At 30.7% G+C, this 18,598-nt stretch overlaps 1 protein-coding gene across 1 annotated transcript in view; it reads left to right on the plus strand.

The window, feature by feature from the left end:
- The window catches only part of LOC130893996 (TWiK family of potassium channels protein 7-like), a 93,093-nt gene extending 74,710 nt beyond the window's left edge, over positions 1–18,383 (plus strand). Inside the window, exons 3-6 of the mRNA XM_057800476.1 lie at positions 12,800–12,976; positions 17,258–17,503; positions 17,564–17,867; positions 17,927–18,383. Coding sequence (XP_057656459.1) covers positions 12,800–12,976; positions 17,258–17,503; positions 17,564–17,867; positions 17,927–18,326 — 1,127 coding nt within the window. The 3' untranslated portion in view covers positions 18,327–18,383. The remainder of the gene's footprint in view (positions 1–12,799; positions 12,977–17,257; positions 17,504–17,563; positions 17,868–17,926) is intronic.
- Positions 18,384–18,598: the final 215 nt, after the last annotated feature.

Raw genomic sequence — 18,598 nt, forward strand, 5'->3', positions numbered from 1 at the left:
CCATTCTAGGTACAAGTCAGTATCAACAAGTCGGAAAGCAATCAATTACCGGTGCCTGTTCGGTTGTCTGTCATGTTATCATTTGATTGATATTATTTGTAGAGGTAAAGTTCGATATTGATGATGTCGATTTACGATTCCGACGATGTCCGACTTATTTTCCGTGAACGCTTTTTCAACCGGATTTGTACCAGATGTTATTGACAACTTGTGAGGTTATATCGGTTAAAGAAAATATGTTTCAGTAAAAATTTCTATTCAATTTTGGAATATACGATTTATTACTTAAAAGGAGTATCTATTTTGAAATCAGTTCATTAACAACTCGCAGATTTTCGTATAAAAAATAATTTTTCTGTATCTGTAAACGTTTGGTTAGGTTAGGTTAGGTTACATGACTAACTTCCGGTACTACCGGAAGTCGACTGTAACTTTGTTACTTTAAACAGAACACCCTATATACTGATACATTTTTGAATCTACGTAAAATTTTAGTATACTTTTGTCTGAAAACTTTTTTCGAAAAATGCATACTTTTTGAGTTATTAATTTTTTTGTAAAAAAATTGACCATTGCAGACCCTTATAAATTATTTTTTTACGAGGATACCCTTAAAAATATGAAAATGGTTTCTATTGGGTTGCTTTAAGCAAGGTTAAACGTATTTGAATCTATATTGAAAAATTTCTCATTATATATAGGGTGTGTATAAAAAGTGATCAAAGTTTAACTTCATAAATATCAAATTTCTTCATTTTTTCAAATAGAATCACCCGTTTTTTTCTATTTTAATGCATTCAGGAGTAAAAAATGCACGTTTACTTTCCTATACCTAAACCTTACCGTTTTCTGTATTATTTTTAGAGATGTAGGTGTAGTCTAAATTTTATTTATTCGTTATTAAATTGAGAACGAGCCATTTTAAGTATAAGAAAGTATACACGAATTTACCTTATTTTTTATCCCTGAATGCATTAAAATAGGAAAAACCGGGTGGTTCTATTCAAAAAAATGAGGAAATTTGATATTTATGAAGTTAAACTTTGAACACTTTCTATACACACCCTGTATAAAATGAGAAATTTTTGGACCTAGATTAAAATACATCTGACCTTGTTAACAATAACCGAATAAAAACCATTTTTATATCGTTAAGGGTATCGTCGTAAAAAAATAATTTATAAGCGTCTGCAAGGGTCAAATTTTTTACAAAAAAATTAATAACTCAAAAAGTATGCATTTTTCGAAAAAAGTTTTTAGACAAAAGTATACTAAAATATCACATAGATTTCAAAAATGTACTGATATACAGGATGTTATACTGAAAATAACAAAGTTACAATCGACTTCCGGTAGAACGGGCAGTTAGTCATTTTTGAAAATATTTTAGTTAAAAAGATCGTATCTTAAAACCCAAACGTAGAAATTTTCATGATTTTACTATAAGTATTTTGCCCTATACAGATAGGTATAACTCGTTGTAGGACACCCTGTATAAGTATTTACAACTAAACGGAACTTTTTACTTGTGAACATACCTCGTATATAAAGATTCTTTTTTGACTGCTTTTCGTTATTACTATAAATCCATCCTGTATATAAAAAAATCGATGGTAAGAGATTGATAAGCTTCCCCACGACTATCATCTGTACATAGACTACGAGAAATCGATTTGTCAAATATATTTTATGCGGAAACATTTACTTCCGGAAATACCGGAAGTGGCCATTATCCCAGGAAGGCCAACAGATATCGAATCATGGATAACTTTGTTCGATTGATCTCATCAAGATCTATCTGTGTATGAAATGTCATGATGATTGACGCATGCGCAGAAGAGTTTCTGTGAGAAAAGTTTGCAAATGCATTATTTTTATCAAAAAACCTAACCTAACCTTACAAAAGTTTCTTGGCAATTTTCTTGGCAATATTTGGCAGAAAATTATTCAGATGAAATTTAGAATCATCCTTGGGATGCATAGTTTAATAAAAATAAAACGAACAACAGACGCAATTTCGATAAGTAGGAGAATTAATCGGGAAAATTAATGAAACTCTAACGAAAATGAGACTAATTTTCATTTGAATTAATGGAGCAGAAAGAGTAGATACTGTCGAAATATATGAGATTCTGAATTGTTTTTTTATATAAAGGAATACGATGACACGTTATCGTTGCTTAAATTTTCCAAAATAAATACTTGATATTGTGTTATGATTACGAGGGTATTCTGAAAGTTACCGAATGCCTATGCATTTAACTCAGACGAGTTACGTAGTCTGAATATCGATATTTTTGCTTTTCCAACCACTATTTATGAATGTTAGGGAGGATGAGTCGAAAAATGAAAATTTTTTTTCGCAAACAATAAATTACCTCCGTCCCTAATTGAAAATATCTCAACCCCCAAATTCTCTAATAAATATTTCTGTCGTTTTTTCTCATACAAAAAACTTGTTTAGATCAAAATTATGGGGAAATTTATCGTTTATAACAAGGTAAAACTAGATTTTGAAAAAAACTTTCATAATACCTAATTGTAAATATGTAATAATAATTTTCCTAAATTATCTGACAAATATCTTTGTTATTTTTGCTCATACAAAAAACTTGTAGGTATCAAAATTGTAGAGAATTTTACGTTCTATAACGTGGTGAACATAATTTCCAAAGAAAAAAACGTTTTCAACCCCTTTATTGAAAATATTGTAACCACCAATCATTTTCCGTTACTCCCTGTCATTTTTGCCCGTACAAACAACTTGTAGCCATCAAAATTGTAGAGAATTTTACGTTCTATAACGTGGTGAACATAATTTCCAAAGAAAAAAACGTTTTCAACCCCTCAATTGAAAATATTGTAACCACCAATCATTTTCCGTTACTCCCTGTCATTTTTGCCCGTACAAACAACTTGTAGCCATCAAAATTGTAGAGAATTTTACGTTCTATAACGTGGTGAACATAATTTCCAAAGAAAAAAACGTTTTCAACCCCTTAATTGAAAATATTGTAACCACCAATCATTTTCCGTTACTCCCTGTCATTTTTGCTCGTACAAACAACTTGTAGCCATCAAAATTGTAGAGAATTTTACGTTCTATAACGTGGTGAACATAATTTCCAAAGAAAAAAACGTTTTCAACCCCTCAATTGAAAATATTGTAACCACCAATCATTTTCCGTTACTCCCTGTCATTTTTGCCCGTACAAACAACTTGTAGCCATCAAAATTGTAGAGAATTTTACGTTCTATAACGTGGTGAACATAATTTCCAAAGAAAAAAACGTTTTCAACCCCTCAATTGAAAATATTGTAACCACCAATCATTTTCCGTTACTCCCTGTCATTTTTGCCCGTACAAACAACTTGTAGCCATCAAAATTGTAGAGAATTTTACGTTCTATAACGTGGTGAACATAATTTCCAAAGAAAAAAACGTTTTCAACCCCTCAATTGAAAATATTGTAACCACCAATCATTTTCCGTTACTCCCTGTCATTTTTGCCCGTACAAACAACTTGTAGCCATCAAAATTGTAGAGAATTTTACGTTCTATAACGTGGTGAACATAATTTCCAAAGAAAAAAACGTTTTCAACCCCTTAATTGAAAATATTGTAACCACCAATCATTTTCCGTTACTCCCTGTCATTTTTGCTCGTACAAACAACTTGTAGCCATCAAAATTGTAGAGAATTTTACGTTCTATAACGTGGTGAACATAATTTCCAAAGAAAAAAACGTTTTCAACCCCTCAATTGAAAATATTGTAACCACCAATCATTTTCCGTTACTCCCTGTCATTTTTGCCCGTACAAACAACTTGTAGCCATCAAAATTGTAGAGAATTTTACGTTCTATAACGTGGTAAACATAATTTCCAATGAAAAAAACGTTTTCAACCCCTCAATTGAAAATATTGTAACCACCAATCATTTTCCGTTACTCCCTGTCATTTTTGCCCGTACAAACAACTTGTAGCCATCAAAATTGTAGAGAATTTTACGTTCTATAACGTGGTGAACATAATTTCCAAAGAAAAAAACGTTTTCAACCCCTCATTTGAAAATATTGTAACCACCAATCATTTTCCGTTACTCCCTGTCATTTTTGCCCGTACAAACAACTTGTAGCCATCAAAATTGTAGAGAATTTTACGTTCTATAACGTGGTAAACATAATTTCCAATGAATAAAACGTTTTCAACCCCTCATTTGAAAATATTGTAACCACCAATCATTTTCCGTTACTCCCTGTCATTTTTGCCCGTACAAACAACTTGTAGCCATCAAAATTGTAGAGAATTTTACGTTCTATAACGTGGTAAACATAATTTCCAATGAAAAAAACGTTTTCAACCCCTCAATTGAAAATATTGTAACCACCAATCATTTTCCGTTACTCCCTGTCATTTTTGCCCGTACAAACAACTTGTAGCCATCAAAATTGTAGAGAATTTTACGTTCTATAACGTGGTAAACATAATTTCCAATGAAAAAAACGTTTTCAACCCCTTAATTGAAAATATTGTAATCACCAATCATTTTCCGTTACTCCCTGTCATTTTTGCCCGTACAAACAACTTGTAGCCATCAAAATTGTAGAGAATTTTACGTTCTATAACGTGGTGAACATAATTTCCAAAGAAAAAAACGTTTTCAACCCCTTAATTGAAAATATTGTAACCACCAATCATTTTCCGTTACTCCCTGTCATTTTTGCCCGTACAAACAACTTGTAGCCATCAAAATTGTAGAGAATTTTACGTTCTATAACGTGGTAAACATAATTTCCAATGAATAAAACGTTTTCAACCCCTCATTTGAAAATATTGTAACCACCAATCATTTTCCGTTACTCCCTGTCATTTTTGCCCGTACAAACAACTTGTAGCCATCAAAATTGTAGAGAATTTTACGTTCTATAACGTGGTAAACATAATTTCCAATGAAAAAAACGTTTTCAACCCCTCAATTGAAAATATTGTAACCACCAATCATTTTCCGTTACTCCCTGTCATTTTTGCCCGTACAAACAACTTGTAGCCATCAAAATTGTAGAGAATTTTACGTTCTATAACGTGGTGAACATAATTTCCAAAGAAAAAAACGTTTTCAACCCCTCAATTGAAAATATTGTAACCACCAATCATTTTCCGTTACTCCCTGTCATTTTTGCCCGTACAAACAACTTGTAGCCATCAAAATTGTAGAGAATTTTACGTTCTATAACGTGGTAAACATAATTTCCAATGAATAAAACGTTTTCAACCCCTCATTTGAAAATATTGTAACCACCAATCATTTTCCGTTACTCCCTGTCATTTTTGCCCGTACAAACAACTTGTAGCCATCAAAATTGTAGAGAATTTTACGTTCTATAACGTGGTAAACATAATTTCCAATGAAAAAAACGTTTTCAACCCCTCAATTGAAAATATTGTAACCACCAATCATTTTCCGTTACTCCCTGTCATTTTTGCCCGTACAAACAACTTGTAGCCATCAAAATTGTAGAGAATTTTACGTTCTATAACGTGGTGAACATAATTTCCAAAGAAAAAAACGTTTTCAACCCCTTAATTGAAAATATTGTAACCACCAATCATTTTCCGTTACTCCCTGTCATTTTTGCTCGTACAAACAACTTGTAGCCATCAAAATTGTAGAGAATTTTACGTTCTATAACGTGGTGAACATAATTTCCAAAGAAAAAAACGTTTTCAACCCCTCAATTGAAAATATTGTAACCACCAATCATTTTCCGTTACTCCCTGTCATTTTTGCCCGTACAAACAACTTGTAGCCATCAAAATTGTAGAGAATTTTACGTTCTATAACGTGGTAAACATAATTTCCAATGAAAAAAACGTTTTCAACCCCTCAATTGAAAATATTGTAACCACCAATCATTTTCCGTTACTCCCTGTCATTTTTGCCCGTACAAACAACTTGTAGCCATCAAAATTGTAGAGAATTTTACGTTCTATAACGTGGTGAACATAATTTCCAAAGAAAAAAACGTTTTCAACCCCTCATTTGAAAATATTGTAACCACCAATCATTTTCCGTTACTCCCTGTCATTTTTGCCCGTACAAACAACTTGTAGCCATCAAAATTGTAGAGAATTTTACGTTCTATAACGTGGTAAACATAATTTCCAATGAATAAAACGTTTTCAACCCCTCATTTGAAAATATTGTAACCACCAATCATTTTCCGTTACTCCCTGTCATTTTTGCCCGTACAAACAACTTGTAGCCATCAAAATTGTAGAGAATTTTACGTTCTATAACGTGGTAAACATAATTTCCAATGAAAAAAACGTTTTCAACCCCTCAATTGAAAATATTGTAACCACCAATCATTTTCCGTTACTCCCTGTCATTTTTGCCCGTACAAACAACTTGTAGCCATCAAAATTGTAGAGAATTTTACGTTCTATAACGTGGTAAACATAATTTTCAATGAAAAAAACGTTTTCAACCCCTTAATTGAAAATATTGTAATCACCAATCATTTTCCGTTACTCCCTGTCATTTTTGCCCGTACAAACAACTTGTAGCCATCAAAATTGTAGAGAATTTTACGTTCTATAACGTGGTGAACATAATTTCCAAAGAAAAAAACGTTTTCAACCCCTTAATTGAAAATATTGTAACCACCAATCATTTTCCGTTACTCCCTGTCATTTTTGCCCGTACAAACAACTTGTAGCCATCAAAATTGTAGAGAATTTTACGTTCTATAACGTGGTAAACATAATTTCCAATGAATAAAACGTTTTCAACCCCTCATTTGAAAATATTGTAACCACCAATCATTTTCCGTTACTCCCTGTCATTTTTGCCCGTACAAACAACTTGTAGCCATCAAAATTGTAGAGAATTTTACGTTCTATAACGTGGTAAACATAATTTCCAATGAAAAAAACGTTTTCAACCCCTCAATTGAAAATATTGTAACCACCAATCATTTTCCGTTACTCCCTGTCATTTTTGCCCGTACAAACAACTTGTAGCCATCAAAATTGTAGAGAATTTTACGTTCTATAACGTGGTGAACATAATTTCCAAAGAAAAAAACGTTTTCAACCCCTCAATTGAAAATATTGTAACCACCAATCATTTTCCGTTACTCCCTGTCATTTTTGCCCGTACAAACAACTTGTAGCCATCAAAATTGTAGAGAATTTTACGTTCTATAACGTGGTAAACATAATTTCCAATGAATAAAACGTTTTCAACCCCTCATTTGAAAATATTGTAACCACCAATCATTTTCCGTTACTCCCTGTCATTTTTGCCCGTACAAACAACTTGTAGCCATCAAAATTGTAGAGAATTTTACGTTCTATAACGTGGTAAACATAATTTCCAATGAAAAAAACGTTTTCAACCCCTCAATTGAAAATATTGTAACCACCAATCATTTTCCGTTACTCCCTGTCATTTTTGCCCGTACAAACAACTTGTAGCCATCAAAATTGTAGAGAATTTTACGTTCTATAACGTGGTAAACATAATTTCCAATGAAAAAAACGTTTTCAACCCCTTAATTGAAAATATTGTAATCACCAATCATTTTCCGTTACTCCCTGTCATTTTTGCCCGTACAAACAACTTGTAGCCATCAAAATTGTAGAGAATTTTACGTTCTATAACGTGGTGAACATAATTTCCAAAGAAAAAAACGTTTTCAACCCCTTAATTGAAAATATTGTAACCACCAATCATTTTCCGTTACTCCCTGTCATTTTTGCCCGTACAAACAACTTGTAGCCATCAAAATTGTAGAGAATTTTACGTTCTATAACGTGGTAAACATAATTTCCAATGAATAAAACGTTTTCAACCCCTCATTTGAAAATATTGTAACCACCAATCATTTTCCGTTACTCCCTGTCATTTTTGCCCGTACAAACAACTTGTAGCCATCAAAATTGTAGAGAATTTTACGTTCTATAACGTGGTAAACATAATTTCCAATGAAAAAAACGTTTTCAACCCCTCATTTGAAAATATTGTAACCACCAATCATTTTCCGTTACTCCCTGTCATTTTTGCCCGTACAAACAACTTGTAGCCATCAAAATTGTAGAGAATTTTACGTTCTATAACGTGGTGAACATAATTTGCAAAGAAAAAAACGTTTTCAACCACGTCAATATATTTTCTACTAAAAAATTGTTTATCATTTCACATTTTGCATACACATAAAAAAAGTATAAGTACTTCTCCTCCGAACTATGAGAATAATCACAAACACTTGTGAAATTTCCACATGTTCTTGCAGTTCAACGCTCCATCCGACATTTCGAATATTCCCACTCGATTACGAACCGCGAGGTGATTCGAAGCTCGTTGTAGGAGATGAAGCGTAAATACACAGAATATATGATAAATATATGTACGAATACGAAATAGAAGCTGTTGTGTCATCGTCTTTTGTTTCTATTTAGTTTTGCTACGATCGAGTGTATTGAAATCGACACCGAATGATTCATAAACTGCTTTATAATGCGATAACTCCTATTTCAAATTACATTAAAACTGACAAAATATTTATATCTACTTAAAAATATATAGTTTCTTGTCAAAATTATGTATACCTAAGCAATAATAATAAATTTTAAACACGCAGTAAATCATATTCGAAATTAAGCCGTGTTTTGTTGGTAGCAGCTGCGTTTACACTGATATTTACATGGAAATGTATCAGTTAAATTAAAACTATTACATTATAGTAAGTTTTTTTCATGTTTCAGATACTCACAACATGTAAAATTTTGATAATAGACATTAATAGACACCCAACTAAGTTGAGAGTACAAACTAGAAACGAAATCAGTCTTTTTTGTCTACTGGATAAACAGTGTTGCCAAACGTTTTTCACAATTAGTCATAAAAATTTATCTCAAATCGTTTTTGGCAACTAAAAAATTTACTTTATTTACACAATCGCCTTACTTATCAAATTTTGCACTATAGTACGTACATTATTTCCGAAATTAAAAAAAAAATATATCAAAAGGTGAAAGTTTTGACATTGAGAAAACAATAACAGTCATTCACAGAATGAAAGTCATTCCAAAATAAACCAAACAAAAAATTGATGTTTCGTCTTTGGTTCTACACAATTATAAAAACATTTACTGATATGTATATAAAAAAAAACACTTCATTACGAAAAAATTTCAATAATAGTATTGAATATTTTTTTCTAAATCTGGCAAGAGGGCTTGGAATTATTTGAAGTTTGTTTAAAAGAAGCATGTAGTTTTCACATTCGTAACGCTTCGTTTATGATCGGAAGTGTAGACAATTAGTTGCTAAGATTATATACTCGATAGATCTGCCACTCTGTATAAAAATTTGATGACAAAGTTCGATCCTAGCAGCAGCATCTCTTGAATTGGCTCCGTACCAAGAAAAAGATTTCTATAATCAAAGATTTGATCTAAGGTTCATATACATGCTAATTTCGCGGGAAATTTAAAAATAACTCGAGTAATTTTAAATGCTCGAAGCTAGTTGTCGCATCAAATTGTGAATGAAACAAAAGTATTATACGAAATACTTTAATTTTGCTAACATTTCAAATTCAAATATTGTTGTTTACAAGAAAATAGAAATACCTGAAATTAAAATGCTATTTAAATGAAGTATTTTGTAAAAAATTTTAGTTTCATTTACAATTTATGTGACAACCAAGTCCCGCCATCTAAATTTCACAAATAAATGGTTTATACAAGATAAAGGTAGATGGAATATTGAAACACAGGATGAGTATTATAATTTTTATTTTGTTTTTGACATTTTATAACTATATCCACAAACAAAAAATTTTCCTTCACGCTTTAGCAGGCTTAGGACTGTCAACAGTGAGATGTTGGCGTGTTAAAAACATGTTTCTGTTTGTACATAGTACATCCAATGGTATATAAAAAACTGATTTTATAACTATGGATAATTAATGATTACCGTTGTCTTTATTGCAGCTTTTCTTATATTTAACATATACCATATTCATCGCATCATAGTCTTTATATTGTTGATCTTTGCCCTTCAAAATTTTATTAATAATACCTATTTAATGAAAGATGCATATGTTAAAACTAATAATTACAAACATATTTGTATAATCCTTATGATCTGAGCAAAATAGGAGGAAACTTCCTCCAAACGAAATATTTGTTTCTTTATGCCTAACGGATTGATTAACTGGGGCAATCTTTCGAAAATTTAATCAGAAAAACTTTTAAAAATATATCAGAATTTTGCCGAAGGCGCATATAAAACATTTTTTTCATGTTCCCTAGAATATATTAATGAATTTGCCTTAATTAATTCGTTTGACAATATTATATTTTTGCACAAGTGGCATTTGAGACTTTTAAATTATTTCTTCGCTACGGAACCTGCCACATAAGGAGTGACAAGACTTTTCTCTATGATTCATAAGAAGTTTATTGTCACAGTAAATATAAGTACTTACCAGGTAAAGGTAGAGTTAGCAGTGAAACTTTTTTCAACCTGGCATTGGGGTTTCTACAAATTGGTTCAAAATGAATATCACACATTCTATGTGATGATAATACTGTATCTGCTGTATAACTTGGGGTTTTTTATTCTTTGCAACCAAATTCTGCAAACGTCTTCATTCGTAGGAATGGAATGTCTATAAAAAAGTAAAATAAGGATAAAATCATTCAACATATTTAACCATTCAACAAAATGATTTCCTAAATACAAATTAATAAAGTTAGGAAGAAAAGAGTTATTCTCGTATAGATTTGAACTTGATTTCAATATGTTGATAAATACTAAATATTACTCTCACCTTATCGCTTGCTTATTCGTGCATCCTGGTACACAGCAGGCCTTTACTCGTTTACTCATATTAACTAAGTAAACAGGACAGCACAATTCGCAACAAATAATAACTTTTGGATGGACAAAAATGCAAATAGCTAATAAACAAACAATATCTAACACCTTTGCCAGATGGTCGTCGTTCATTCAATAATCTTGGTTGTTTCTCGATGACGGTTGCAACTTAGTTTTAGAATCCAGACTGACAAATATTCAAAAATAAAACACCAAAAAGTAAGCTTTTAGATATAAACCGGCAACATAGATGGCGTTGAAAATGGTCCTGATCCTCTCCTATTCCAGTTCACAGGTCCTGATTAATTGTATATTAAATCTTCTTGAATAAATAAGTTTTTAGATATTTTAGTGAATAAATGATTTGATATTTAATTATATTAAATATTAATCGCATAATTCACAATACAAAGTATTATTCACATATTAATACAAGTAATTTCATTATAATAATACGAAAATAAATCATTCATTAATATTAATCAGGTTTTCTTTTCATGCTTCACTAGAATGGGCATTGAAGTAGACGAAAACAGCTTTATTGTGTTTTTGTGTTGACAAATTTGATATACATGACTTTACCACGCAAAACCGTAGTTATAATAATATGGATAATAAAATAACAGGGGCCGTTGAGCTTTTACATGTCTAAAAATATGTATTCACTTAAGTGTATGGGAGCACATACTCACAGCAGCATTGTGTGTTGCCTATCTAGTAGATTTATTATAAAAATTACAGTTGGCTAAATTGGACCAAATAGGGGAGAGTAGTGAAAAATGAGAACGTAACTTAATCATTAACCTTTTAGAAGCTTTATTTTAATTTTATAGATGTAATAATCGATAATAAAGTCTTTTTGATAGATTATACATATAAACAGATAGAGCATAAAACTTAATATTATTTAATTAGTTTCAATGAATCGATGCTGTTGATGATATTTTCATAACCATTCACTGAACGTTATTTAAATATCAAATTTGACTTAATATGTCTCTTAATGAGAATGTTGCGTAAACATAGTATAACCTAACTTTTTAATTGGTATTAGTAATAAAAATATCAATTAAAAGAATAAATTTATATAATTTGTATTCAAGTGATAAAAATATAGTTTTACTTATACGTATGGGAGCACATGTACGCAGTAGTATTGTGTGTTGCCTATCTAGGGAATTTGTTATAATTTCGTTTGGTTAACATGGATCAAGTAGGGGAAAGTAGTGAAAAATGACAACGGAATTTAGTTTTTAGTCTTTTTGATAGATTATACGTATAATAAAACTTCAATTATTGAATTAAATTTGTTAATTATGTTTTCAAAACTATCGACTGAACGTTATTCAAATATTTAATTCGACTTGTTTTAAATTAATATTCTTGAGATAGCATTTACAGAATAGCTCAGTAAAGCAAATCCGCAAACGTGAATTTGCATGGTGGTAGTTTAGATACAAACCAGTATATATAAATATTTACAAGGGGACCTGTTGAGTGTTCCGAATAATTCTTGGCTTTCAGACAGTTCGTAAGCCGTCTTGAAGCTATTAGATATCTCGGGGGAATGTTTAAAAAGCTTTCTAACAGAGTCTTAGTCAAATAATGGTATAAAATTTGCATGTTTCGACAGAAATTCAGATATTTTAAATGACGTTTTCATTTCACTTCACTGTAATTGCAATCGTATGGGTTTTTTCATTATTATATATATATTTTTTAGAAAATTTAGAAAAGTATCTTTTCACTTCCTAACCTAACCTAAGAATTTATATGCTCATGTCTTTTATTGTGATTGCTTGATCGTATATACGAGGACGATTTGACTGAAAAGTCACTTTTTAGGAGGTTCACTTCCTCTACTGTGGTTATAGAATTATTTAAGGCTCTTTCTATTTGTTACAGAACGTCTCAACGTATTATACGAAAAAAATTGGACAAAATTAGTAACCGAACAGTTGAGACGTTTCGAAAGAGCCGTAGTGGAATCGAAAAGATTAACGGATCCTCTAAATGTAGATTCTCCGCATTGGAATTTCGGCGAAGCCCTTTTGTACTCCGTAACCATCCTTACAACTGTCGGTGAGTATGTAAAAATAACTAATTAATTTGAAAAAATTATTTTAAAAATACCTTAACATTCTTTCTAAACCGTAATATATTGTTTGATGACGTAATAGTTTAATTGACAGCTGACACTTGATAGATAAACAAGTATAGTGAACAGTGATGCCAAATCACAATCAAAAGGCAAAAAGAATGTTTTTAAACGACCCCGGTAGCTAATTGATTATTGTTTTTGAACTAATTTATTTATTTTTTATTTCCAACGGCCCCAAAATTGTTTTTAACCTATTCGACAAATAATTTTATCATTTTCAATAATTAATAAAACATTTTTATAAATATACACGCCTCTGTACACTCCAAATTTTTTCCTTTAGGATATGCAGGGTTCTATCTCGACGTGAAACAATTAATATATTTTTAACCCTTCTATCCTGCTCGCTACTGTACTTTTGGAATTTATTTTTTCGAATCATTTAGAAAAACAAAAAATATATTTTTATCCTTTCAAAATTATAAATTTTGAAATCGATATCTTCGAATTATATAAAGAAAACCAAGAAATATATTTTAATCCCTTCATAATTACATGCCACTGATTCTCACCCCTACGGGCACCGATAAATTTTGTATCTATTGATATCTGCACGCCACTGTACTCTCAAATTCTTCCCTAACCTCACACTTTAATTACGCTTTTCTTGTAATAGAAAAAAAAAATAATGATAATTATTAGTTTCATAAGTTTTAATACTAGCATCGTTTGTAACTGTTATTCTTCCTCTTTTTTATCTCTTTCATAAGAGTTCTTCAAGCACGTTTGTTACAATGTTGTTTACAACCAACTTTCGATTTATTTGGAACTTTCGAACATAAAAAAATATCTGGGAATCAATTTCACGACAAAAAACTATTTGGTAGTTTGTTCACGTTCGACAAAGTTTTAACGCCTCGTCTAGTTTGACAAAGAAAAAGTTTTAACGAAATACAAATTCAAAAATATCATAAATAATCCACGTTATATGAAAAAGTTATATGTCTCTTATACAAAATGGCATACATAAAGTGAAGTTAGCGTTCAATATAATATATCAACAACGTACCGTGTCAAAGTTTTTACTAGACCTATTAGTTAGGCAATACACAATACTACCGCGTATAACAATAAAACTCATACGTAAATGTACTTGATTTTATTGATAGGAATCAAACACTTTTTCTTTTTTAGTTGTTAAATTGGAATAATCTTAACCTGGAGTGAATAAATTACCAATTTATTTACTAAAACAAAACGTGAATAATCGCTTGCTTTGCTATCAATGAAATTGTAATTACAGTAGACCAAATCAAATTAATACAGCGGACCAAACAAATATTTTTAAATTTCGAAATATTTCATGTTGAAAGTAAAATAATAAATAAAATACTATTTAGTTATATATAAGATACGTGGAGTGTGAAAAAAGTAGTGCTACGATGTTTTTTTATATATGTCAATTTTTACGGTTTATACAATACATAACAGATCGAAAAACAAGTCTTTCGACGAAGTGAACGAATTCCAACCTTTACAGTAAGTAACATTATTAAAAAAGTATAAGTATACAATTATAGAAAAAAAAATGCACGAACGAAGCATAAAATGCTATGCAAGAGCCGTAAACAATATTTTATTACATGCAGTTTATTGCATTAATTAAGTGCGAAAGATATAAAATGCATGTACATGTGATAATAAATTGTCCTGCTCATAGCACATTAAAAAAATTCTTTTTTTTTTTATTTGGAATGTTCACTTTAAAAAATATTATCATGATATGTTACGGTAAATTTTAACTAACTTGCCCACAACGTTGCCAAATTTAAAAATAGTTCGGAGATTTACTGGATATAATTATTGTTAGTTATTCTGGGAAAAATGAACTAAACTTTTTGAAACAACATATCTCGTAAACGGTTATTCATAAAGAAAAAAAATTCCATACATTTTTTATAGAGAATTTAATGGTCTACAACTTTCATTCGATAAACTTTCATATATCTCTCACCGTTTAAGAAAAAAATGAGAAAAACTTTTCTGCACATGACCTGAAAAATTTTTCTAACATTCATCGTCTCGGAAATGGTGATACGTACAGAAAAAATTATTGATAGTTTTTATAGAAAATTTGATGGTCTACAACTTTTATATAGCTCATTGTTTCATATCTTTCACCGTTTACGAAAAAATTGGAAAAACTTTTTTATATATGACCTTGAATAATTTTTCTAGCGTTAATTTCTCGTAAAAGGTGATACGTACAGAAAAAATTATTGATACGTTTTTTATAGAGAATTTAATGATCTACAACTTTTATCTAATAAATTTTCTTATATCTCTTACCGTTTAAGAAAAAAATGAGAAAAACTTTTCTGCATATGACCTGAAAAATTTTTCTAACATTCATCGTCTCGGAAATGGTGATACGTACAGAAAAAAATATTGATAGTTTTTATAGAAAATTTGATGGTCTACAACTTTTATATAACTCATTGTTTCATATCTTTCACCGTTTACGAAAAAAATTGGAAAAACTTTTCTATATATGACCTTGAATAATTTTTCTAGCGTTAATTTCTCGTAAAAGGTGATACGTACAGAAAAAATTATTGATACGTTTTTTATAGAGAATTTAATGATCTACAACTTTTATTTAATAAATTTTCTTATATCTCTTACCGTTTAAGAAAAAAATGAGAAAAACTTTTCTGCATATGACCTGAAAAATTTTTGTAGTATTCATCGTCTCGGAAATGGTGATACGTACAGAAAAAAATATTGATAGTTTTTATAGAAAATTTGATGGTCTACAACTTTTATATAACTCATTGTTTCATATCTTTCACCGTTTACGAAAAAAATTGGAAAAACTTTTCTATATATGACCTTGAATAATTTTTCTAGCGTTAATTTCTCGTAAAAGGTGATACGTACAGAAAAAATTATTGATACGTTTTTTATAGAGAATTTAATGATCTACAACTTTTATTTAATAAATTTTCTTATATCTCTTACCGTTTAAGAAAAAAATGAGAAAAACTTTTCTGCACATGACCTGAAAAATTTTTCTAACATTCATCGTCTCGGAAATGGTGATACGTACAGAAAAAATTACTGATAGTTTTTATAGAAAATTTGATGGTCTACAACTTTTATATAGCTCATTGTTTCATATCTTTCACCGTTTACGAAAAAATTGGAAAAACTTTTTTATATATGACCTTGAATAATTTTTCTAGCGTTAATTTCTCGTAAAAGGTGATACGTACAGAAAAAATTATTGATACGTTTTTTATAGAGAATTTAATGATCTACAACTTTTATTTAATAAATTTTCTTATATCTCTTACCGTTTAAGAAAAAAATGAGAAAAACTTTTCTGCATATGACCTGAAAAATTTTTCTAACATTCATCGTCTCGGAAATGGTGATACGTACAGAAAAAATTATTGATAGTTTTTATAGAAAATTTGATGGTCTACAACTTTTATATAGCTCATTGTTTCATATCTTTCACCGTTTACGAAAAAATTGGAAAAACTTTTTTATATATGACCTTGAATAATTTTTCTAGCGTTAATTTCTCGTAAAAGGTGATACGTACAGAAAAAATTATTGATACGTTTTTTATAGAGAATTTAATGATCTACAACTTTTATTCAATAAATTTTCTTATATCTCTTAACATTTGAGAAAAAAATGAGAAAAACTTTTCTGCATATGACCTGAATAATTTTTGTAGTATTCATCGTCTCGAAAATGGTGATACGTACAGAAAAAATTATTGATAGTTTTTATAGAAAATTTGATGGTCTACAACTTTTATATAACTCATTGTTTCATATCTTTCACCGTTTACGAAAAAAATTGGAAAAACTTTTCTATATATGACCTTGAATAATTTTTCTAGCGATAATTTCTCGTAAACGATGATACGTACAGAAAAAATTATTGCTACAGTTTTTGTAGAGAATTTAATGATCTACAACTTTTATTCAATAAATTTTTATATATCTCTGACCGTTTAAAAAAAAATGGAAAAATTTTTTCACATATGACCCGAATAATTTTTCTAGCATACATATCTCGTAAACGGTGATTCGAACAGAAAAAAATATTGTTACAATTTTTGTAGAAAATTTAATGATCTACAACTTTTATTTAATCAATTTTTTTGTGTCTCCTATGGTTTAGGAAAAAAAAATAGAAAAACTTCTCTTCATGACCTTCATAGCTTAGATATGAATTTTTTTTAGGTTATGGAAAGTTAACACCCAAAACAGCTTTAGGTAAATTAGCTACGATAATGTACGCTGTAATTGGAGTACCCCTAATGTTGATTCTACTCTCCGCCTTCGGGAGTTTACTAGCTTCGGGTGCAAAAAAAAGTTATTCGAAGTTATGTTGTCAAACAAACGACAGCTTAGTTAAAAATCCTTCCGTAGGTTATCACAAAGCCCCTTCCAGCCCATCGACAAAACATTACTGCAAATCACATGAAGGTAGTTTCCATATATACTTTAGTAGTAAAATTATGTCTTATTCGGCGTCAATTTTTTCAGACACTGCATCAATCCAAACGACGACTTCAATCAACAACACACCTAACCACGTCAACTTCAGACCGAATCCCCATACTCAATACATCGATCAATCTGATATACCGAAACGTTCCCTTCTAGCCACCGTCAGAACTAATAATACGAGGGGACGTTCGGTGCGACAAACCCTCGCCGACAACACTAACCCTGTTTGTGCTGCGCATGCGCATCACGGTATACCGATTAGAAACTCGTCGATAGTCGGTATTGCCGTAACTTCCGATTTAGAAGAAGCCGATGATACCGATGAAAACGATCACGTTGTGTGAGTTGTATATAAATAATCAACTGTATCCATGAAATTTTTGAAATTTCTTGTTTCAGTTGCACCCATGATACACCATCTAGAATACCACTAATATGGCGATCTCAAGATAACGATACAACGACGTCTGGTCTACAGCCGTCACCGTCAGTGCCTGCTCTTTTGGTCCTCGCGATTTTCGTCGCTTACGTGTGCGCCGGCGCGTTCGCTTTCTCGTCGACGACAAGCGGTAGCTTCATCGACGCCATCTATTTTTGTTTCATAGCGTTATCGACTATCGGTATCGGGGATAATTTACCGCAAACTTCGGATTTTTATACTCAAATTCAATTATTAGCGTGTTGCGTTTACATATTGGTGGGGTTGGTGGTGGTCGCGATGTGTTTCAGTTTAGTGCAAGAAGAGGTCGCGTTCAAATGTAAACAGATCGCGAACAATTTGGGCATAATGAAAAATTAATCGATATCTGTGATTCGAATATTTGTACTCGAAATAAAAAAAGTTTATTTATAATTATTTGCGTGTTTTTTCTTTCACCTAATGATGATTTAAACAAAAAAAAAATCGGCAATTGTGTCTTGATAAACAAATTTGCAACACTGTATATTTGAAAGAACGCAGTATATTCCTGCTAAAAAATACCGACAGATAATTGAAAATTTGTCCAATATATGAGCCATTCTCGAAAATAAACCGTTACCCACAGAAACTTGCCCCCATCTCCCCCAATA

This window comes from Diorhabda carinulata, chromosome 5 (genome assembly GCF_026250575.1).
Source record: "Diorhabda carinulata isolate Delta chromosome 5, icDioCari1.1, whole genome shotgun sequence".
NCBI classification, from domain to species: Eukaryota; Metazoa; Arthropoda; class Insecta; order Coleoptera; family Chrysomelidae; genus Diorhabda; species Diorhabda carinulata.